This window comes from Mobula hypostoma, chromosome 6 (genome assembly GCF_963921235.1).
Source record: "Mobula hypostoma chromosome 6, sMobHyp1.1, whole genome shotgun sequence".
Classification (NCBI taxonomy): Eukaryota; Metazoa; Chordata; class Chondrichthyes; order Myliobatiformes; family Myliobatidae; genus Mobula; species Mobula hypostoma.
Window position 1 is genome coordinate 185,298,244 of NC_086102.1, and position 25,289 is coordinate 185,323,532.

The 25,289-nt window shown below is 40.3% G+C and overlaps 1 protein-coding gene across 1 annotated transcript in view; it reads right to left on the reverse strand.

The window, feature by feature from the left end:
* The window catches only part of cfap221 (cilia and flagella associated protein 221), a 200,030-nt gene that overhangs the window by 41,225 nt on the left and 133,516 nt on the right, over positions 1 to 25,289 (reverse strand). The window contains exons 11-14 of the mRNA XM_063052456.1: positions 19,860 to 19,968; positions 19,515 to 19,602; positions 7,401 to 7,490; positions 209 to 304 (exon numbers count right to left, since the gene is read on the reverse strand). Coding sequence (XP_062908526.1) covers positions 209 to 304; positions 7,401 to 7,490; positions 19,515 to 19,602; positions 19,860 to 19,968 — 383 coding nt within the window. The remainder of the gene's footprint in view (positions 1 to 208; positions 305 to 7,400; positions 7,491 to 19,514; positions 19,603 to 19,859; positions 19,969 to 25,289) is intronic.

Here is a 25,289-nt window from a genome sequence, read left to right on the forward strand (position 1 = left end):
GTCATATTCAAGAAGAGGAAAGGAAAATTGTAAAAAGTACTGGGGTGGAAGGGTCAACAGGTTTTTAAGCAAAAAGGAGTTATCCTTGAAATTACAAGAAACTTTTACATCTTTAGAATTCCTGCCTTACACAATTGCCCAACAAAACTGCACGACAAATTTGTAAAGTTCAAGACAAGAAGAGAAAGCTGCTATGATTAAGTTGTACCTTTCTTGCAGTTAGCTGAAAATGTCTGAGAACTCTATGACGAACTTCCCAGGGATCATTTGAATAGGGATCAAATTCTGGGATGCAGCTTGGAAACTAAAACGCATAAAACAAAATCCCAATGATCGTACGTTAACAATTTTCAGATATGATGTAACGATCAAGTTGATTCATTTATGAAATGTAATTTATACACCCTACCCTTACTCAAACTTCTTTTCACAATTTTTGTTAACGTTGTAAAAGATTGTGTAACATACTTTTTCATAACCATATGATTTGCCTTTTGCAGAATATTTTATAAGAAATAATTATTCATTAGAAATTAAGTTAGATATAACAATTATTAAATACAAAAGCAAAATACCACAGATGCAAAGAATCTGAAATAAAACAGAATTAATAAAATGCAACCAATAAACAGAAATGAGTATGTGAGATAGCATGGAGAATAAATATAGAGTTCATCAGAGATCCTGCTGCAAAGTTGCTAATCTAAAAAGTTTATGTTTCTTTCTTTTGCTACAGGTGACTTCTAAACAGCCAATTTATTTCTGCCAGCTTCTGGTTTCAATAATTAAAAACATGTTATTAATAAAGAAAATAAATTACATCATTTCTGTTTCCTTTCAACCAAATGTTATTGTTTTTAACCTACAGCACATTCTTTGAATTCTGCCATTGGTGTTAGACGGCTGTCAGCAGGCTTTCCTAAGGCAGCCTCTACTGTTCAGCTGCTAAATTTCTATATGGGTATTCCTCTATTTCCGAACACTTGAGCTATGAACTTTTGCTATAATGCAAGTGACTCTTCAGAATGTAGCAATGAGTCCATAGTTGGCTAATTTGGCAGAAAATATTGTTTGCATTCCCAACACTGCACTCAGGGTGCAAACATTGTATTCCAAGTTCAGTCATGGGAGACTACCAAGCAGATGAAGAAAATAATTCAGGACACGTTCAAACTTTGCTGCACTTATCATCCAAGGATGCTAGAGAATTACCTCTACCACAAGCTGTTGGTATTATCAGTGAGTTTACAATGTTGAATTCCTTTCACACCTCCTCAGCAAACGAAGCAGCTCATGCTTGCAAACCACAAAGTCTCAACAACATTCAAGCATGAGCTGATATGTGGCAAGTAAGTTCATGCCACAACAGTGTCAGGCAACGTCCATCCTCCAACAAAATGACATCACCGAACCGATGTAAACAGCATTGTTATCACTGGGTCATCAGCCATCAACAAACTGGGAGAGGGTGGGGGGGCATGGCACAACAAACCGAAATCTCAAATGAACTAGTGATATACACTTTCTTAGGTACCTCCTGTAGCTAATATGGTGGCCACTGAGTGTATGTTCATGGTCTTCTGCTGCTGCAGCCCATCCACTTCAAGGTTCCACGTGTTGTGCATTCAGAAATGTGCTATTGTACACCACTGTTCTAATGTGTGGTTATTTAAGTTACTGTCTACCGCTGAGATCAACAGTCTGGTACCAAAAATCATACCATGGTCAGACTCAGCCAGATCACATCTGTTTCCCGTTCTGATGTTTGGTCTGAACAACAACATGATCTTGACCATGTCTGCATGCTGCTTGCATTGAGTTGATGCCATGTGATTGATTGATTAGATATTTGCACAAACGAGCAGGTGTACAGGTGTACCTAATAAACTGGCCACTAAATGTATCTCATAAACACTGTGGCCACACAGGCTGGGTATCCTGCTGCTAGTAACTCACCTCCATGTATCCAAAAGCCTTTCCATAATATACAAGACACGAGTCACGAGTGTGTGGACTGCTCTCCACTTGCCTTAATGTGCAGCTTCAATAACACTCAAGATCGTCGAAGCTATCCCAAAAATAAAGTAGCCCGCTTGATTAGTTTCACATCTATCAATGCACAATGGCTGTCATATGAGCCATCAATTAAATATGCTGTAGTTGCTCACTTATGGTGTTCAGAAAGCTCTTGCCAAATCTTTGATCTTTACTATTAAGATGGTTATCAAATGCATAGCATCTGCATGTTCCCCTCCAACTTGCACAGCAACTCTGCCCTGGAACTTGGTTGTCACTTCTTCATTGTTGCTATGACTAATCCTGGAATTTACAAGCCAACAGTACTCTGGGAGCACACACAAAAGTTGCTGGTGAACGCAGCAGGCCAGGCAGCATCTCTAGGAAGAAGTACAGTTGACGATTCGGGCCGAGACCCTTCGTCAGGACTAACTGAAAGAAGAGCTAGTAAGAGATTTGAAAGTGGGAGGGGGAGGGGGAGATCTGAAATAATAGGAGAAGACAGGAGGGGGAGGGATGGAGCCAAGAGCTGGACAGTTGATTGGCAAAAAGGATATGAGAGGATCATGGGACAGGAGGCCTAGGGAGAAAGAAAAGGGGGAGGGGGGGAAAAAAGCCCAGAGGATGGGCAAGGGGTATAGTGAGAGGGACAGAGGGAGAAAAAGGAGAGAGAGAAAAAGAATGTGTGTATATAAATAAATAAATAACGGATGGGGTACGAGGGGGAAGTGGTGCATTAGTGGAAGCTAGAGAAGTCAATGTTCGTGCCATCAGGTTGGAGGCTACCCAGACGGAATATAAGGTGTTGTTCCTCCAACACCTTATTTTTTGTGTGTGTTGCTTGAAATTCCAGCATCTGGAGATTTCCTCGTGTTTGAGTACTCTGGGAGTTTCTCCTCCAGGTGGCTATTATGGTTTTGGAAAGTGGCTTGCCATCAGCTACAGCAATAAGGAATGCACAATGAATAGTGGCATTGCCAACAATGCCCACATAAAGAGAAGTGTATAAAATAAATAAGCTCAGTGAGCTGTGGTGATCTAAGGTTCTGAAACTCAGTCCGAAGCGTACTAGTGATATCTATTCAGTTAACTGTCATCAGTACAATGGATGTCAAGTTTAAAATGGCCACATGTTCCAGTTGAGTCTTACTTACACAGTCTCAAGGTTAAAAAAAGAAAAGCAACAGTAATAAGTACAGACCAGGTGAATAACTCAAAGTATATTGGTATAGCGTATTCAGCATTAGTGCTTCAAAGTCAGTTCCATCGACATAACAGGATACACTGATTATATATGAAATTCCATTCTATTGGCGTAACATTTGTATGTAAACAGATGCAAGCCTGAGACCAATCCAAAGAAGTTTCAAGTTGATAAGGGGAAATATAGGCTGAAAGAAAATGGTGTATGTGTGCAAGTAATTGGAATCAGTGGCCTAAACCTATAGCGATTGTGCATCAAGCAAGCAAAATCATGTTATCGTGCATAGATTATATACGAGGGGTGATTGATAAGTTTGTGGCCTAAGTTAGAAGGAGTCAATTTTAAAAAACCTAGGCACATTTATTTTTCCCACATTTACACACTTAGTCCAGCGGTCATGGAGCATACAAATCCCTTCTTTGTAGAAGTCGGCATCTTGGACCTCCAGAAGTGGTCCACAACAGGGGTGATTGATATGTTTGTGGCCTAAAGTAGAAGGAGATGAGAAGAAACTTCAAGCTTTCTGCATAATCACTGAAAAAGAGTTGAATTGCACGTGCATGTAATGAGAGCTGTATAACTCATCTTCTTCTACCTTAGACCACGAACTTATCAATCACCCCTGCTGTGGACTACTTCTACAAAGAAGGGATCCGTATGCTCCACGACCACTGGACTAAGTGTGTACATGTAGGAGGGAACTATGTTGAAAAATTAATGTGCTAGGTTTTTCTAAAATTGACCCCTTCTACCCTAGGCCACGAACTTATCAATCACCCCTCGTAGTATCATGATTATGGGTGCTTTATGCACAACTTCTTTGGGTGTCCAGGAAGAGGAAAGCGATATTGATTCTATTATCCTGTCTTCTTTGCAAAATAATGGAATCAATACAAGTTCTCTCAGCCTCTGACCTAGACCTTTATTGTAAGTGAATAACATTGTTGAGCAGGGTCAGTCTAGAAGAGGGCTTTTCCTTCTCATATCTTCAAGGTAATTCCCATCCTCTCTTTGGTTCAGAAAATACCAAATGATGACTTGGAAGTCAATCTTTGAATACACATACTACATCTTAAATTTCCAGCTTGAATGCTGAGATTGCAATGAGTCGATAAGGATTTAGATATTCCATATAGACTGAATCTATATATATTTATTCCACACTGCCATGTAAGTTATTACTGATGAAGAGCAACATTGCATCATGGAAGATAGAACATTTAAACCTTGCTTGATACTGGTCTGTACTCTGATTGAGAAGACTCTTGACTTCTTTGCTAGAAAGAACTAAAGTTGTTTTGATGTGAATGACCAGCAGATCCAGGACTTAGCTATAGGCAAGTGCAAAGTGTCCTACACTGGAAGCTCCACCACACCTCAAGGGAAGAATAAGTGCTTCACAAGCACCTAAAAGTCTAAGTCCAGAAGAAAACTCAGAAGATAAAGGAGAAATCATGGGTGGGAAGGCTGCAAGAAGTCCAGCAGATTGCTAATAGCAAGACATGTGCAGATTCTTCAACACTGTCAAGAGCATCCAAGGCCAAATACACAACTCATTAAGAACAACTGAGGGCAGAGAGGTAATCATTCCGTTGGAAGTAAGATTTCAAAAGTCTATTCAAATGCCATCTGACCTACAAAAAGTAGTGGATATGGCACAGTCCATCATATGTAAAGCCCTCCCACCACTGAGTACCTCTACATGAAACGTTGAAACTCGACATGAACATCTTTGTCACCACTATTGGTGGTGCCTTACCACTATTCCTGGCCAGCTAAAATTAACAGGGTCCCAGGAACCAAAATGATCTAGAATGAAGGAAAGCTTAGCCTGTGAAGGGTTCTTTTTTAATTAAGAACAAAAAGCAAATTCAATTCGGCCTATGAACCATCAATTTATGATGCAGATGCATTATTTCAGTTCTTAGATTCTTGCAATGAATGAATACATTTATGTGCAAATTGAGAACACTTGGTATAATATATAACGTTTGAAATTAAGAAGTTTTATCAATTTATACTATCCATATCCTTTACCCGCTAATGGAACATAAACCAGTACAAATGCTATTAAATCCCAAATAATATCTACAATAATGGTAGCAAACATGCAAAATTAAGTCATTTTTCTACAATAGGACAAATATTCAAAGTTCCAAATAAGTTTATTATCAAGATACATACATGTCCCCATATACAACCCTAAGATTCATTTACTTCTGGCCATGCTCATTAAATATACAGAATAATAAGCATGACAGAATCACTGTAAGATTGCCCAACATGGGCATTCAACTGTGTTCAGAAGACAACAAGCTTTGCAAATACAAAAATAAATAAATAAATAAATAAATAATAAATAAATAAGCAATAAATATCATGAACATGAGATGACGAGTCCTTGAAAGCGAGCCCATAGATTATACTTTATAGTCGCCAAACAATTGGTACTAGAACGTACAATCATCACAGCGATATTTGATTCTGCGCTTCCCACTCCCTGGATTACAAATATTAAAAATATTACAAATAGTAAAAATCAGCAAATATTAAAAATTTAAATTATAAATCATAAATAGAAAATAGAAAAATGGAAAGTAAGGTAGTGCAAAAAAACTGAGAGGCAGGTCTAGATATTTGGAGGGTACGGCCTAGATCCCAGTCAGGGTCTGTTCAGCAGTCTTTTCACAGTTGGAAAGAAGTTGTTCAATGTGGGAACATTTCAATGATGGAGCAAGTGAAGTTGAGTGAAGTTATTATCCTCTTTGGTTCAAGAGCCTGATGGTTGAGAGGTAATGACTATTCCTGAACCTGGTGGTGAGAGTCCTGAGACTCCTGTACCTTTTTCCAGATGACAGCAGCAAGAAGAGAGCATTCCTGAGTGGTAGGGGTCCCTGATGATGGATGCTGCTTTTTATGACAGCATTTCATGTAGATGTGCTCAATGGTTGAGAGGGTTTTATCCATGATAGACTGGGCTGTATCCACTACTTTTTACAGGAGTTTCTTTTCATCATAAGGTCAGAAATGTGCATGTTCCCTGGTGATTGCATTTTAACTAGTCCAAATCCATGTGGGAAAGACGTAGGCAATATTCAAGCATGAACTGAAAAAGGCAAATTATGTTTAAGGCATAAAGCTACCATGAAATTACCACCTTCACAGGTCCCAGTATTTTTTCTTCAGTTTGTATAGCATTGATTCCCAACCGTCAACATGCTGGGAGTCATCATTGACGAGGAACCCAAATTGACGAGCCACATAAATACTGTGGCCTACAAGGACAAGTCCAAGGCTCAGTACTTTTAACCCAGTGACTCACTTGCTAAGTCTTTCCACCATTCCTGAGTCTTTCCACACCAAAGTCTTTCTATTATTTAAAAAGTACAAGAGAGTAGTGACATCTCCCAAGAAGCCTGCTTAAAAACCTACCATCCACCTGCCTAAACATTTATTCCCTTAATTACCTGCATATCAAAAATGGATCAAAATACACCATGGTTAATAATCTATTTAACTCTGTAAGCACCTTTCTTAATTGTAACTTCTAAGGAAGAGGGCTTTGGGGCAAAGGGATCATTACTTAGAGTTTCTCTTTCTAAGTGCCCATCATTCTAAATTGGAAATATGTAGTTGCTCTTTCATTGCCACCAGGTTTAAATCATTGAGTTCATTACCCAACACTTTGGGAATACCTGTATCAGAAGAAATACAACAGTTCAGGAATCCCAATGGCTTTTCAAGGTTTATTAGGATGAAATAAAAATGTTAGCCTTGATAGTGATGCACAAATCCTATAAAACAACTAAAGATTTATTTTTAAAAACTCCTTTGGAACTATTGTTATCTTTGATTCTCCTAATAATTTACCAAATTTAATGGATTTCTACTTGACTGTTTTCACAGTAGCATGAAACTAATTTACGGTTTATTTTGAATGTTTTTTAAATTAAGCTGTACCACATGCATTGTAATATCCTTTTTGCACAGACTGGAGTAGCACTGCAATCTTGTTGTCTTGAGCAATGTCAATAAAGTTCTATTCTATTGTACAGAGTATATTTGGGTATTAAATAGAATGGTATTTTCAGAAATAAAAATCATCTATTGGAAAAATATAGTTACAACTGAAAAATGTTGAAATATGTCAAACAATGTAAGCAAAGAAAACATAATTAACCTGTCCAGCAGATCGGAGGACGCGAATCAATGAAATCTTTGTTTCCTGTCTTTGACATTCCTTTTGTGGTACATGGACATCCAGGTAAACCTATTAAGTAACAATGTCAATGTTATTATAGAGTCTAAGCACATACACCCATGAAGAAAGAAATCTATGCTTCCAGTTAATACTGAAAGGAGTCATTGCACTGATTAATATCAATGCATTTAAAGCAGGGATTCCCAACCCTTTTTATGCCATTTATGCCATGTACCAATACCATTAGGAAAGAAGTCTGCGGACTGGTAACCCCTGATTTAAAGGAAATTCATTGTTGAAGATCTAGCGCATAGGTAAGAAATATGTTAGGAAAAATTTCTCTATATGCCACTGTGACTGAAGTTATTTTAAATAGGATTTGGTTTTCAATCTACCAATGAGCAAGACAACATTGTAGCTCTTAGGTTGACAAAATATCATTTCTCCCTTCCAGAATTGTTTCTCAAAGTTGTCCTTCCATAATACAGGTATTAAATAGATTTAATGAGACATTTATAAAATAGAATTCTTTTTTCTATTAAAATTGAGTTTTCACTCTCTCCATGCACTGAACCCTGCAAGCCAACAATCATTGGGGTAACAGATGCACAAGAAATTACACATTACTGAAGCAAGACATGAGAGATTTTAGTAACACACATAGAAGTTGCTAGTGAACGCAGCAGGCCAGGCAGCATCTCTAGGAAGAGGTACAGTCGATGTTTCGGGCCGAGACCCTTCATCAGGACTAACTGAAAGAAGAGTTAGTGAGAGATGGAGGAACAACACCTTATATTCCGTCTGGGTAGCCTCCAACCTGATGGCATGAACATTGACTTCTCTAACTTCCATTAATGCCCCAACTCCCACTCGTACCCCATCCGTTATTTATTTATATACACACATTCTTTTTCTCTCTCTCCTTTTTCTCCATCTGTCCCTCTCACTATACCCCTTGCCCATCCTCTTGGCTTCCCCCCTCCCCCTTTTCTTTCTCTCTGGGCCTCCTGTCCCATGATCCTCTCATATCCCTTTTGCCAATCACCTGTCCAGCTCTTGGCTCCATCCCTCCCCCTCCTGTCTTCTCCTATCATTTCAGATCTCCCCCTCCCCCTTTCAAATCTCTTACTAGCTCTTCTTTCAGTTAGTCCTGACGAAGGGGTCTCCGCCCGAAACGTCGACTGTTCCTCTTCTTAGAGATGCTGCCTGGCCTGCTGCGTTTACCAGCAACTTTTATGGTCTGCAGATTTCCTCGTGTTAGAGATTTCAGTATCCGTTTTTCTGCCTGTTGCAAAATATTTTGGTAGTGTATGCACATAAGGATTAATTTACTGCAAGCTGAAGACTGGTCAGATCCTGCCTGCATCCTTGTGTATATCCTGTCAGAAAAAGTCACCACTTCCATTAGGAACAAGATAAAGAAGCTTTATTTTCACAACCTATCCTGGAGGAAGCAAGATAAACTGTAATAAAATACAAGAAAATACATGAGTAAAAATGCCTCATTACAATTTTATAGGGCTTTAGTTAAACTACACGGGGAGTACTAAGTGCATTCTCCCAGAAAGAATATGCTTACTTTAGAGAAAAGGTGGTTAAAATTTGCCAAATTGGTCCCTAGGGTGGCAGGACTGTCATTTGACAGAGATTGAGTAGACTAGATCCCTAAGTCATTACAGTTTGCAAGAATGATCTGTGAGCATTGAAATATATATAATTTTTAGAAAGCTTGATAGAGTAAGTATAGGTACAAAAAGATGTTTGTCCTGGCTGAGCGGTCCAGAATTGACATTGTTGCTTTAAAATACGTAAACTGAAATGAGCTCTGACAAGATTCTGGCAAGATGGCAGAGTGACTGGTCACAGTGGCTTATACGGGATCAACAAAAGGTGTTCCCGTTCTATTTAAACGTTAAGAACTCAAAACAAGTTCCTTGTTGGTGGAGATAATAAAGAAGCTGAGCAATGTACTGCTGCTTGAGTTGATGGAGGCTTACAGTCCAATAGTGAGTGCCCATCATGGTCGCGTTTCTTGTGACTGCAAGATCCCCTTGGACATTGTTAATCTGGTACACCGCAAGTTTGATTCGCTGATTTATTGGATATGAGCAGGGTGGATTGACGGGGCCTAGTCCTTGGTTGTAGCAAGGACTAGGCCTGAAGCCACAGTGTCTCTTGTTTGCAGCTGCTCGGAGTAAGGGGACAAAGTCATTGCGCTTCACCGGGGCCAGGTGGTGCTGTATCCAGAATGGAGTCGGAGCTACCCTCCAGAGTTTCACTTGGCAGAAGACAAGCTCTGTTGCGGCCGACTGCAGATTTTTTTAGGGTACTCAATAGACTTGGGCCTCAAGCTGCGGAGTTGCTTGCTTTTCATCCGCTGGAGGTGACGCGTCCAAGCCATCATTCTCTGCCAGGGCGGCGAAGGGCAGTTATGGTGACTGAGGATTTAAAATATATATGTAAACAGACATACACACACACATACACATAAAATACACACACACACACACACACACATGCATATTCTGCATTGTTGTATTTTTATTGACATTCAATATGGGCTTGTTGACTTGTATGCATCAAGCCACGGCGCCATAGGGGTGGGGGTGGGTGATGGACTCTTATTACATGATTGTAATCTTGTGTGTGCTTACTGTGACTGCTGGTAATGTGTCTTTGCAACGTGACCCCGTAGAAACACTGTCTTGTTTGGCTGCATTCATCAATTTTATTCATATACGGTTAAATGACAATTAAATTTCAATTGAACTGAATTGAAATTTCTTGAAGGTGGCAAGGGAGGTTTGGTCATTTTATTGCACTTAAAAATAATTTTAGAGGAATCAGGCGATGCTGTTAAGAGAAATTATCCCCCATGACCTCACTAAATAACCTACTACTACTCCATAAATACTCACCATGACTCACCGTGTAGTCCAAAGGCACTGGAAAGCAAAATAATTCTTAAATCTGACAATGTACAGGACTTCAAATCAATCCATTTGACTCTTATCTGCTTTCACAGTTTAGAGAAATTAGGAATGGAACAATGAATGCTGGCAATGAAGAAATGTCCATTCCAATGAATAAATAAAAATATTACAATATGCAACTTAACTAATCAATTGTGTCATTCAATGCAAAATGACTCTTCTGTTGAGACAGTAATTTATGTGTACTGCTTTATTATGAACTATTTGTATTTATTTGCCTGCACTTTACTTTTGCTTTATTTATCTGTTGGTCTCCAATTACCGGAAACATCAAGGTTTCCGTTTCCCAATCCATCAGGTCTGCAGTTACCAAGTGGCAACAAGGTCCACAAAACTGTCTCTGACATGGTTAGTTAGCTCTGTGCAGTCCTAGTGGGAATAGCATGAAACGGTAGGTACTGAGAAAGCTCTGCTGATTGAAACACTTTGAGAATTGCTTAAACAACACTTTCAGTAGTCAAAGCTTTAAGCAATTTGAATGACTGCAATTGTCTTTCACATTCAAAAACATTAGATTGTTACAGATTACACATGCCACAAAATAATTGAAAATGTGAAGATTTATAAAAATTAATAAAACCTGAAATACATATTTAAAACACAAGAAAATACAAATTAATTGTATTCATTTTTGAAATATAATTAACACCAACAATATAAATTACCTGAAGCTTACATCTTTTTCTACATAGCAACATGTCTCCACTGAAAAGGATAGGCTGCTGGATGGCTAATTTCCAGCATTACTGCTGGAAAACAGCAAGACACTGCCAAAGCATTCCATGTGGAACTGTTGTTATTTCCCAAGAAGATCTTGGCCATTATTTTAACTCAATTTTTTTATTTTTCTTCATCAAAAAGTATCTTGGGATTTTGAACCAAATGGAACCACTCAAATGTGTGGATGAGAACTTGTCTGTACATCTTATCTGAAAGTCAAGACCTTCAAAGAAACTTTCCAAACTCCATATTAACTCTATATTAAGTAATTGGACATATTGTGTACAAAAGTTCTCAAATGGGGTTAAAACAACACTTTCAAATCTGTTACTAGCTCTTCTTTCAGTTAGTCCTGATGAAGGGTCCCGGCCCAAAACGTCGGACTGTACCTCTTCCTAGGGATGCTGCCTGGCCTACTGCATTCACCATCATCTTTGATGTGTGTTGCTTGAAATTCCAGCATCTGCAGATTTCCTCGTGTTTGCATTTTTAAAACATAACCCTTTTGATTCAGAAGTTCTATTGCTACCAAATGTGCTAGAAAAGAACAATCTATATACTACTAAATCTCTCATGCTCTGTCTGTCTGTTTGTGACCTCCAATTAGCACAAATGGTGCATTGGAGCAGCACTTTTATTGGCTAAATCGAATTAAAATGCACTAACTTACAGAACGCAGGCAAAGTTCAGGGTTATATATTCATATAAAATTGCTTATTCGCCAAAAATCAACAGGCTGCCTTTCACCCGAGACCCGATCGGCCACCATGGAAATCGGGATGCTACAGCCTGATGCATGTGCATGGCCAGCCTCAGTAGCGCTTCACGATACTCACAGAGCCACTTCCACCTTCCATGGAGACAGTGACTCCACAGCTCGACGCATGCGCACGGCCAGCCTCAGCAGCTTAGAGACTTTGGTGTTACTGTTTCCTATCTTCTATCAAGCATTAGGATAAAAATATATGGATAGCCTAATTATGCCGCGTGGAAAGAGAAGGGGGACATTATGGTCAAGAGATGACGCCAAACGTCGTCGGGAACCAGCAAGGAGAGGGAGAGAACAACAATCAGATGAGGCCAGGGCCGCACGACTCCAGGATCAAAGAGTCAGGACAAAAAAGTTGAGAGAAGACGAGACAGAGGAGGACAGGCATGCACGTCTCCAAAATGACAACAATAGGCACAGACAGAGGAGAGAACAAGAATCCGATCAGGCCAGGGCTGCACGACTCCAGGATCAGAGAGAAAGAACAAATGGTAGAAGAGATGAAGAGACGAAGGATGAAAAGCCTGCGCATCTCCAGAATGACAAAAACAGGCAGAGGAGGAGGAGAGAGAAAGAAACAGAGGAGAAAAGGAAAGATCAACTCGAGAATATGCGGCATAGAGTAATTATTGCGAGAGTTGCTGAAGACGACAATGGCCGCTTTCAACGACAATACCTCGACAGAGAAAGAGCAAGGCAAGTTGCACGACTGGCATGCCGTCACATTTCTGCTGATGTTGATTCGATGACCAGAGTATGCCCTCACTGTCGTGCCTTCCTATTCACTGGAGAAACTGCACATTTCTGCTGTATGAAGGGACAGGGAGGCAATTTGCAGCCTCTAACTAATGAACTCCTCAATTTGTACAGCAATGATGAACTTATTACAAACGAGTTCAGGAAGAACATCAGACAATACAATTGCCTCTTCCAAATGACATACTTTGGTGCCAAAGAGGTCATTCCAACTAGGAAGTAGCCCAAGAAATAGTGGATGCATTAGTGATAATTTTTAAAAACTCTTTAGGTTCTGGACTAGTTCCTGAGGATTGGAGGGTGGCTAATGTAACCCTGCTTTTTAAAAAGGAGGGAGAGAGAAACCAGGGAATTATAGACCGGTTAGCCTAACATCGGTGGTGGGGAAAATGCTAGAGTCAGTTATCAAAGATGTGATAACAGCACATTTGGAAAGCGGTGAAATCATCAGACAAAGTCAGCATGGACTTGTGAAAGGAAAATCATGTCTGACGAATCTCATAGAATTTTTTGAGGATGTAGCTAGTAGAGTGGATAGGGGAGAACCACTGGATGTGGTATATTTGGATTTTCAAAAGGCTTTTGACAAGGTCCCACACAGGAGATTAGCGTGCAAACTTAAAGCACATGGTATTGGGGGTATGGTATTGATGTGGATAGAGAATTGGTTGGCAGACAGGAAGCAAACAGTGGGAATGAACGGGACCTTTTCAGAATGGCAGGCAATGACTAGTGGGGTACCGCAAGGCTCAGTGCTGGGACCCCAGTTGTTTACAATATATATTAATGACTTGGATGAGGGAACTAAATGCAGCATCTCCAAATTTGCGGATGACACGAAGCTGGACGGCAGTGTTAGCTGTGAGGAGGATGCTAACAGGATGCAGGGTGACTTGGATAGGTTAGGTGAGTGGGCAAATTCATGGCAGATGCAATTTAATGTGGATAAATGTGAGGTTATCCACTTTGGTGGCAAGAACAGGAAAACAGATTATTATCTGAATGGTGGCCGATTAGGAAAAGGGGAGGTGCAACGAGACCTGGGTGTCATTGTACACGAGTCATTGAAAGTGGGCATGCAGGTACAGCAGGCGGTGAAAAAGGCGAATGGTATGTTGGCATTCATAGCAAGAGGATTCGAGTACAGGAGCAGGGAGGCACTACTGCAGTTGTACAAGGCCTTGGTGAGATCACACCTGGAGTATTATGTGCAGTTTTGGTCCCCTAATCTAAGGAAAGACATTCTTGCCAGAGAGGGAATACAAAGAAGGTTCACCAGATTGATTCCTGGGATGGCAAGACTTTCATATGATGAAAGACTGGATCAACTAGGCTTATACTCATTGGAATTTAGAAGATTGAGGGGGGATCTTATTGAAACGTATAAAATCCTAAAAAGGATTGGACAGGCTAGATGCAGGAAGATTGTTCCCGATGTTGGGGAAGTCCAGAACGAGAGGTCACAGTTTAATGATAAAGGGGAAGCCTTTTAGGACCGAGATGAGGATAAACTACTTCAAACAGAGAGTGGTGAATCTGTGGAATTCTCTGCCACAGGAAACAGTTGAGGCCAGTTCATTGGCTATATTTGGAGGGAGTTAGATATGGCCCTTGTGGCTAAAGGGATCGGAGATATAGAGAGAAGGCAGGTACAGGGTTCTGAGTTGGATGATCAGCCATGATCATACTGAATGGCGGTGCAGGCTCGAAGGGCCGAATGGCCTACTCCTGCACCTATTTTCTATATTTCTATGAATCGATGGAATCCTTCTGTGATTATTCAAGGCCAAATCCATCATTACGTTGGACATTTACTTCATGGATATTTAATGTTCATTCTGGTCACATATTTGTCTTGCTATGCGTCTTTCTTCTTTAATAAGCTGAGCTTTTCTTCTTTAATTTGGAAATCAAAGAGATAGCAATAGCATTCAGGAAAATTTAATGGTCATTCTGGTCACATCAGACTGCACAACCCTTCTCTCAAAGGGAGCCCCAACGGGTCACCCCATTGTCTAGTAGTATATAGATGGAAAATACAAATTAATTTGTGAAGATAAGGCAAATGAAATATATTTTCCAGAGTGTTGAAACAGGAGTTCCTGCAGTTAGAAAGCAGATTTGGAGAATTTTTACAACCACTTACAGTACTGTGCAAAAGTTTTAGGCACATAGTTAGCTAGATTGTCTAAGACTTTATCTTTCGATAACTTCCAAGTAAAGGAAAGGCAAAAATGCAGTCCCAATCACATAATTTTAGCCATTTCATGCACATCTGAAACAAGCAGTTATCTGTCCATGTACATGCTGCATTTCATGGCATAGAAAATGGATCATTTATCTTATCTGCTGCAGTAATGACCTTCCACAAATGACCTTCCTAAATTAGCACATCGCACATGGATTTCATTGCCTTGTACACTGACAAACCACAGCTTCGTAAACAGGGTCAAAGTGACTTTTTGTATTGACAGGATAAAGAAAGAAGCTGTACTTAATCCATATTAAAGGAAGCTAAAGTTTAACATAATCCTTCTCGTCTGCTCTTCTCGCTTTCCTGGAATTTACTCTACTGGAGTTAGATCTTTTTCTATGTAAGGGAATTGAAACATTACTTAATTTATGTGTTTTAAGTGCTTATCAAATGAGGCGTGTTGGTGTTAAACATTCTTTCACTTTTAGTATACAGTATTAAATACAGAATGTTACAAATCAACAGAAAACTCCCATGCAGTACTCCATTAGTATGGTTTTGTCCCATCCTCAAAGCAACAGCTGTACTACCCTCATTTTAATCTTTCACACTACATTCAAATACTCTGTTGAAATTAACCTACCATATAAAAATACTAATAGCTAGTAAAGAAAAGTTCACTCTGGTTTGTTCCAATGTGATGCTGTGTTCAAACTCAAAACCATATTTTTTATAATTTCTTTCTTCCCCCAATATTTCCACTCCTTACCTCTCCCCTGCATCACTAGCTTTGCTGTGTGTGACTGCAGCCAAAAATGAAATTTGGGCTCAATGTCTGCAATCAATTTGAAATAATGATTTTAAAAAAAATATTATATTTTGTTAGTGCTGTCAAGCTAAGTTACATCTCTTTAGAGCAGGATCCCAAACTTTTTTATGCCATGGACCCCAACCATTAACTGAGGCATCTGTGGATCTGAGGTTGTGAACCCCTGCTTTTGATGGTAGACATGATGAAAAGATGGAAATCGAAGCATTTGGTACAGAAGAATTAGCAAACAAAACCAACTATGATGTCACAGATATCTTTGCTACTGGAAGATTCACCTAGATCATTAATTCATCCTCCAAACATGAAGACTTTTCTGGTCCAGTGTTTTACTTTCTTGCTATGTTCCTTCTTCTGGTCAAGTCTCAATGTAAGGTGTACCACAAAGAAGACTTTGATCCACTTTTCCCTTTTGTCCACGAAGGAACAATTATTAAAAAAACAGGGGTGCATCATATCTTCTGTGTTTCATCATGGCTTTCAGGAAAATTCCAAAACCTTTAGAGCAGGGTTCCCAACCTTTTTTATGTCATGGCCTAATACCATTAAGCAAGGGACCCGTAGGCCCCAGGTTGGGAGCCCTTGCTTGAGTATAATCATCATCATTTCCATCCACAAAATAACTTTACTTTAAAAGATGCAAACTTCATTTTAGTGAGTGACATCAACTTTATCTTAAGTTACTACTCCTGAAATAACAGCCCATAAATATGTGTCAATATGATAAGCAGTTTGGTTAGTGTTGGCTCGATACTGCCATCAAAATAATGCACTGGGAACATATGTGTGTTTTATCAGAATTTAGCATGTTCACTGTACAATCTATTTCAACAACATACTTTCTTGCCATTTATGGCAATGAGTTCCACAGATTCACCATCCTCTGGCTAAAGAAATTCCTCCTTATCTGTTTTAAAGGGACACTTTTCTATTCCGAGGCTGTAATCCCGCAATTGGAAACAACTTCTTCATGTCCACTTTATCCAGGCCTTTTAATATTCAGTAGATTTCAATGTGATCCCTCCTCATTTTTCTTAACTCCAGTGAGCACAGACCCAGAGCTATCAAATGCTCCTCAGACATTAATTCTTTTATTCCCAGGATCATTCCTGTAAATCTCCTGTGGACACCATCCAATGCCAGCGCAATGTTAGTTATGGGGCACAAAACTGCTCACAATGCTCCAAATGTGGTCTGACCAAAGCCTTATAAAGCTTCGGCACTACATCCTTCGGTTTATATTTTAGTCTTCTCACAATGAATACTAACATTGCATTTGCCTTCCTTACTACTGACCAAACTTCACACCTCTGCTTTCTGAATTTGCTTCCTGCTTAGAAAATAGTCTATGCTTTTATTCCTTCTACCAAAGTACATCACCATAGACTGTATTTCATAAACCATTTCTTTCCCCATTCTCCTAATCATTGCAAGCAAGCCCTTCCGCAGATTGTCTGTGTCCTTCTCTTCCACCTATCTTTGAATACTTAATCAGTTCATCCTCCATTTCTTTGTTCCCATTACTACATCTCCAACACAATTTTTCAGCAGTCCGGTATCCACTCTAGACTCTCTTTTACTCTTTAAATAACTGAAAAAAACTTTTGAAATCCTATATTACATTATTGGTTATCTTACATTTGTATTTCAGTTTTTCCAAACTTATTGGTTTTTTAGTCGCATTCTGCTGATTTCAAAAGCTTCCAAGTACTCAATCTTTACACTGGATTTTGCTATAATGTACGTCCTCTTTTTTTGTGTTTATGATACCTTTGACTTCCCTCGTAGGCCACAGTTGCCTCATCCTCCATTTAGGGTGCTTCTTCTTTGGGATGAACTGATCCTGTGACTTCAAAACTACCAGCCTCTCCTCCTATCTTCGTATCGTCTGCAAACTTTATGACAAAGCCACCAATTCCATCATCCAAATCATTGACTTGTAACGTAAAAAGAAAATGGTCCCAACATAGACCCCTCTGGAACACCACTAGTCACTGGCAGCCAACCAGAAAAGCCTCCCTTTATTCCCACTCTTTGTCTCCTGGCACTCAGCCACTCCTTTATCCATGCTAAAATCTTTCCTGTAATACCATAGGCTTGTAGCTTGTGGCCTTATTTGTGGAACCTTGTCAAAGGCCTTCTGAAAATCCAAACACAAAACATCAACCAATTCTCCTTTCTCTACCTTGCTTGTTATTTCTTCAAAGAATTTCAACAGATTTGTCAGGAAAAATTTTCCCTTGAGGAAACCATGCTGACTATGGCCTATTTTATCATACACCTCCAAGTACCCTGAAATCACATCTTTAACAAATGCCTCCAACATCTTCCCAATCACTGAGGTCCGACTGACTGGCCTATAACTTCCTTTCTGGAGTGACATTTGCAGTTTTCCAGTCTTTCGGGATCATTCCAGAATCTAGTGGTTCTTGAAGGATCATTACTAATGTCTCCATCTCTTCAGCCATGTCTTTCAGAACACTGGTGTGTACACTATCTGGTCCAGGTGACTTATAGATCTGAAAGGTACCTTCACACCTTTCAGTTCCCTGAGAACCACCTCTCTAGTAATGGTAACTTCATATACTTCATGACCCCCAACATATGGAACTTCCACCACACTGCTAGTATAATGAAGATTGATGCAAGATACTTATTCAGTTCGTCCACTATTTCCTTGTCCCCCATTATTTCCTCTCCAGCATCGTATCCCAGCAGTGAGGTATCCACTCTTGTCTCTCTTTTGTGAGCATTCTTTCAATGTTCCATTGAGTTCCTGTTTCTATTACAGGTGCATATTCCCTTATCTGAAATTCTGAAATCCAAGAAGCTCCGAAAACCTAAGTTCTTTTCGCCAACAGCTAACGTCACTCAGGTATGACGTGGCAGCACAAGCAGAGGCCGCCAGACGTCAGTTGTGGCTCAGCGCGTTGTACTGGTTACACATGCATTTGCTGTTTGCTGATATTTTGTGTTCACTGTTGACTTTGTGTATAATTTCACTGTGAAAATGCCAAAACGAGCTGCAGATACCCCTATGGGTAACAATGAGAAAAACAGAAAGAAGCATCTATCATTATCAATAACGCAGAAAGTGGAGTTATTGCAGAAGCTTGATCGTGGTGTGTCTGTGCGCCGTCTTACTGAAGAAAATAGTGTCAGAACTACCACTGTGTATGATTTAAATAAACAGAAAGACAAGTTACTGAAGTTTTATAGTGACAGTGATATTCTACATTTATTCCAATTAAGTCATTTACCATGTGTTTGATTCGGCTCATTTGAAGCTGTATAATTTTATGTTTTATTGAATGTTTTTGTTGGAAATAAAATATTTTCTTGTCATTATTCCCTAAACAATACAGCATAACAACTACTTACATAGCATTTACATTGTAATAGGTATTATAAGTAATGTAGAGATGATTTAAAGTATATGGGAGGATGTGCGTAGGTTTGGTGCGCCGCTGGGTCCTAAAGTCCACCACACGGAGACAGGTTAAATAAGGGACTTGAGCATACGTGTTATTTGGTATGGGGGGGGGGATTCTGAAATCCGAAAAATTCTGAAATCCAAAATGCAACTGGCCTCAGGGATTTCGGATAAGGGATTGTGGACCTGAACTTCATTTTACTCAGAAAATAATTTATGTCATATTTACCTGAACCAGTGATGTAAATATGCTGAACTGACAGAATAACCAGTGGTTTTAGGCTATTTTGCAACAGTTCCACATTTGCCTTGGTTGCTGAGTAAGGAATAGATCATATTTAGCCTCATGTTCAAACAGCTACTGTTACATTTATGTATTCAGCAAAAAAAATTTCAAACCTTGTATTCTTCATCCGCCAGTTGTCTATTTTCCAGAATTAACTGTTTAGCTCTAGGAGAAATTGGATCTCTACCAAGGTGTGACTGCCTGAAAGGCAATACAACAATACAACAATGTTTGGTGTCATCTGTAGAGAAGCTACAAATTAAAGAAAAATAACCAGAAACTGAAGTGAATAAATACAAGATCAGTTAAAATGAATATGTCTAAGTTAATGACTTATCAAATTGTATTTTGAACAATATATTAAATGTTTAAAAATAAAAATCATATTTGGAAAGCATTTAACATTTCAAGTAATAATACAAATCGGTGCAATTGATATTATTTTATCTTCCACTTACCATTGTAATTGGTTAGCTTGTTCCAACGAAGCAGTATTGTTGACCTTTTGAATAAACATTGCTTCCTTTGCCTGTCTGCCTTGTGCTGCTCCTTGAACACTTGCCAATGCTTTAAATAAAATGGTTGCAAATTCTTTAAAAAACTTGAGAAGTAACACTCTATGTCAGAATTTATAATTTACCTTAATAATAAGATCTATTTGACAGTGCATACTTTAAAAATATTAATTACTTAAAAAACACAAATAATCTTTCACATCCCTGGGCAAACAGAAAAATAACATTAGTTTAGTTTTAGTGCCTCTTGGCCCAAGTTAAGTGAAATAGGAAGATTAACCTTTCTTGCATCCTTCTAAAAGATACAAATGCTTCTGAAAAACAAAGAGATTACTGACTGTACATCGTTGACATCAAATGGAAGGAAGGGAAATGAACATACAAATAACAGAAAAGAGAGGGCGTGTAGAAAAGAGATGAACATGGCAGTGGAATAATCCTCTTTAATGACTGAAGGCCAATTAATGGCAAAAAAGACCCTGCTGACAGAGGATCTTGGGCATTTTTGGGAAACATGAAAGGAGAACTCCTCAGCTGTTTATTGGGTGTGGGCTCTATTTATTTCTAGACAGATTAAAGGCATTGCGGCATGAAAATGGATTCACTATTAGATTTCTTTGTTCTTACATAAAAGAATGTGACATTCTATTGGTCCAACAAAAACAAACTCCTTTTTTGCTTCTCACCTGCAATAGCACCTTGGTGTCATGGGTAAGAGTGTCACTGGTGTATATTGTACACATCCATCCAGCAATATGCTAACTTTGCATCCATTTGAAAATGGGCTTTTCAAATTGCTCAAAAGTAAGCCCCTATAACATGGGTAGCACCAGAACAACCAGAAAAACCGTCATTTTGATGGACCTCTGGTAAAATCTATCTTTCTATGCCATAATTGTACCAGGTAAGATTGCAAAAACAAGCCCACCTCACAGAAAAAACGATTTGACAATCCTTTAACAGCCAGAATTGTCATAGAATGCCAAACAGAAATTTGATTCTACAGCACTTTTTCCAAACAGCATGATTTTACTGGCAGTCACAGGGCCTCCAATCAAATTAGATCAAGCTAGAAAATTGACCAAGTACTCTAACAGCTCAATCATGCCTGTACTAAACACACACTTTCTGTATCAGATATGTATTTTGTGGCACCACCTCCTTATATATGGTTAGTAAGTTTGTGGATGACACTAAAATAGATGGTAATAATGGATAGTGAAGAAAATTAACCAAGAATGTGTCAGCGAACAACATGACCACAGTAACATCCTGTTGACAGTTTATGAAACTACTTCTTTTATTTATTTCAAATATGATTGATGCACGACTGCGCAAGCGCATGGACGTCAGCCAGTTAGAACAGCAAGAAGAGTTTAAAAGGAGACAGTTCTTTCTTCAGCAGTTTGACCGAGGCAAGACTGTGCGAGCGTGTGGACGTCAGCCAGTTAGAACAGCGAGAAGAGTTTAAAAGAAGACAGCTTCATAGAGCGGGCATTTGAGGAGCAGGTGATGAAGTAGAGGTAGACAGAGTAGGAGGGCTTTGGCTTAATGGGGCTTCGGCGATAATGCATTGAGGCGAGGTAGGTTGCCTGTGTAGAATACAGACAGGAAGTATTTGTGTGAGGCCGATGTTCTGTGCTCGGTGTCAGGTGTGGGAAGTCCTGGAGACTCCCCAGCCTCCCGGATGGCCATATCTGCACTAGGTGTGTCGAGATGCAGCTCGATGACCTTCGTCTGGTCAGGGAGAGTGAGGAGGCAATAAATAGAGGCTATAGGCAGGTAGTCACACCGGGGCCTCAGGAGACAGATAAGTGGGTAACAGTCAGGAGAGGGAAGGGCAGGACTCAGTGGCTAGAGAACAGCCCTGTGGCTGTCCCCCTTAACAATATGTACTCCTGTTTGAGTACTGTTGGAGGGGGACAGCCTAGCTGGGGAAAGCAACAGTGGTCGCATCTCTGGCACAGAGTATGGCCCTGTGGCTCAGAGTAGGGAAAGGAAGAGGATGGCAGCAGTGATAGGGGACTCTGTAGTTAGGGGGTCAGACAGGTGATTCTGTGAACACAGGAAGGAAACATGAATGGTAGTTTGTCTCCCAGGTGCCAGGGTCCAGGATGTTTCTGATCGCGTCCAAGATATCCTGAAGGGGAAGGAGAACAGCCAGAGGTCGTGGTACATATTGGTACCAACGACATAGGTAGGAAAAGGAAGGAGGTCCTGAAAACAGACTACAGAGAGTCAGGAAGGAAGTTGAGAAACAGGACCACGAAGGTAATAATCTTGGGATTACTGCCTGTGCCACGTGACAGTGAATATAGGAATAGAAGAAGGTGGAGGATAGATATGTGGCTGAGGGATTGGAACAGGGGGCAGGGATTCAGATTTCTGGATCACTGGGACCTCTTTTGGGGCAGGTGTGACCTGTACAAAAAGAACGGGTTGCACTTGAATCCCAGGATGACTCCTGGCGGGGAGTTTTGCAAAGGCCATTGGGGAGAGTCTAAACTAGAAATGCTGGGGGATGGGAACAGAACTGAAGAGACGGAGGAAGAGGCGGTTGGCTCACAAATAGAGAAAGCTTGGAGAGTGCAAGAGGGAGGATAGGCAGGTGATAGAGAAGGAACGTGTTCAGACTGATGGTTTGGGATGTGTTTATTTTAATGCAAGAAGTAGCATGAACAAAGCGAATGAGGTTAGAGTGTGGATCAGTACTTGGAGCTATGATGTGGTGGCCATTACAGAGACGCGGGTGGCTCAAGGACAGGAATGGTTACTTCGAGTGCCGGGTTTTAGATGTTTCCAAAAGGACAGGGAGGGAGGGTGCGGGCATGGCACTGTTGATCAGAGATAGTGTCATGGCTCCAGAAAAGGAGGAAGTCATGGTGGGATTGTCTACAGAGTCTCTGTGGGTGGAAGTTAGGAAGAGAAAGGGTTCAATAACTCCACTGGGTGTTTTCTGTAGACCACCCAATACTAACAGGGACATCGAGGAGCAGATAGGGAGACAGATTCTGGAAAGGTGTAATAACAACAGGGTTGTTCTGGTGGGAGATTTTAATTTCTCAAATATCGACTGGCATCTTCCTAGAGCAAAGTGTTTAGATGGGGTGGAGTTTGTTAGGTATGTTCAGGAAAGTTTCCTGACTGAATATGTAGATAAGCCTACAAGAGGAGAGGCTGTACTTGATCTGGTATTGGGAAATGAACCTGGTCAGATGTTAGGTCTCTCAGTGGGTGAGCATTTTGGAGATGGTGATCACAATTCTATCTCCTTTACCATAGCATTGGAGAGGAATAGGAACAGACAAGTTAGGAAGCGTTTAATTGGAGTAAGGGGAAATATGAAGCTATCAGGCTGGAACTTGGAAGCATAAATTTAGGAACAGATGTTCTCAGGGAAATGTACAGAGAAATGTGCTAAATATTCAGGGGATATTTGCGTGGATTCTGCATAGGTACATTCCAATCAGACAGGGAAAGGATAGTAGGGTACAGGAACCATGGTGTACAAAGGCTGTTGTAAATCTAGTCAAGGAGAAAAGAAGAGCTTATGAAAGGTTCAAAAAACTAGATAATGATAGCGATCTAGAAGACTGTAGGGCTAGCAGGAAGGAGCTTAAGAATGAAATTAGGAAAACCAGAAGGGGCCATGAAAAGGCCTTGGCAGCCAGGATTAAGGAAAACCTCAAGGCATTCTACAAATATGTGAAGAACAAGAGGATAAGACGTGAGAGAATAGGACCAATCAAGTGTGACAGTGGAAAAGTGTGTATGGAACCAGAGGAGATAGCAGAGGTACTTAATGAGTACTTTGCTTCAGTATTCACTACGGAAAAGGATCTTGGCAATTGTAGGGATGACTTACAGCGGACTGAAAAGCTTGAGCATGTAGATATTAAGAAAGAGGATGTACTGGAGCTTTTGGAAAGCATCAAGTTGGATTAAGTCACCGGGACCGGACGAGAAGTACCCCAGGCTATTGTGGGAGGCGAGGGAGGAGATTGCTGAGATTCTGGCGATGATCTTTGCATCATCAATGGGGAGAGGAGAGGTTCTGGAGGATTGGAGGGTTGCGGATGTTGTTCCATAATTCAAGAACGGGAGTAGAGATAGCCCAGGAAATTATAGACCAGTGAGTCATACTTCAGTGGTTGGTACCTTGATGGAGAAGATCCTGAGAGGCAGGATTTATGAACATTTGGAGAGACATAATATGATTAGGAATAGTCAGCATGGCTTTGTCAAAGGCAGGTTGTGCCTTATGAGCCTGATTGAATTTTTTGAGGATGTGACTAAACGCATTGATGATGGTAGAGCATTAGATGTAGTGTACAGTATATGGATTTCAGCAAGGCATTTGATAAGGTACCCCATGCATGGCTTATTGAGAAAGTAAGGAGGCATGGGATCCAAGGGGACATTGCTTTGTGGATCCAGAACTGGCTTGCCCACAGAAGGCAAAGAGTGGTTGTAAACAGGTCATATTCTGCATGGAGGTCGGTGACCAGTGGTGTGCCTCAGGGATCTGTTCTGGGACCCTCACTCTTCGTAATTTTTATAGATGACCTGGATGAGAAAGTGCAGGGATGTGTTGGTAAATTTGCAGATGACACAAATGTTGGAGGTGTTGTGGATAGTGTGGAGGGCTGTCAGAGGTTACAGCAGGACATTGATAGAATGCAAAACTGGGCTGAGAAGTGGCAGATGGAGTTCAACCCAGGTAAGTGTGAAGTGGTTCATTTTGGTAGGTGAAATATGATGGCAGAATATAGTATTAATGGTAAGACTCTTGGTTGTGTGGATCAGATCACAGGGATCGCGCATGCAGCCTGGTACAGTCGTTCCGATCTATTCTTACTTTCTTCTTCTTACTTTTTAACTTACGTTATTTTTTGTATTTTTTTTCATGGTAACACGTCAAATATGCAGCCTCTCTAACATGCTGGTAGAAAGAGTTTTATTTGGGTTTTTAGCGCTGGAAATAGTTACATCCCGACACGCGGGACAGAAGCAAGGTCGCATTGTGTATTCCAGGGACCAGCTGTTTGCACTAATGCTGGCCGGTTTAGTGACCAGAGCGGCAGACACCCCAGCTGAAATCTGGAGGAAAACACACAGAGGATGCAGAAGGGGATCACAAAGTCGAGGAGAGAGGACCGGGTCGAGACAAAAGAGACTTATGGAGAAGAGGAGTTCGGTGGATAATAAAATGGACGAATTCACGGCACTACCCAGGCGTCAGAGAACATTTCGGGAGTGCAGTGTTACGTGTTTCACTGGAACGGGGCTGCACGAGGACCTTCCCGATCAAAACTTCTCCATGGACGGCTTCCAGACCGTTCTGGCTGACCGGAAGTGCACTGAGAGTGGTAA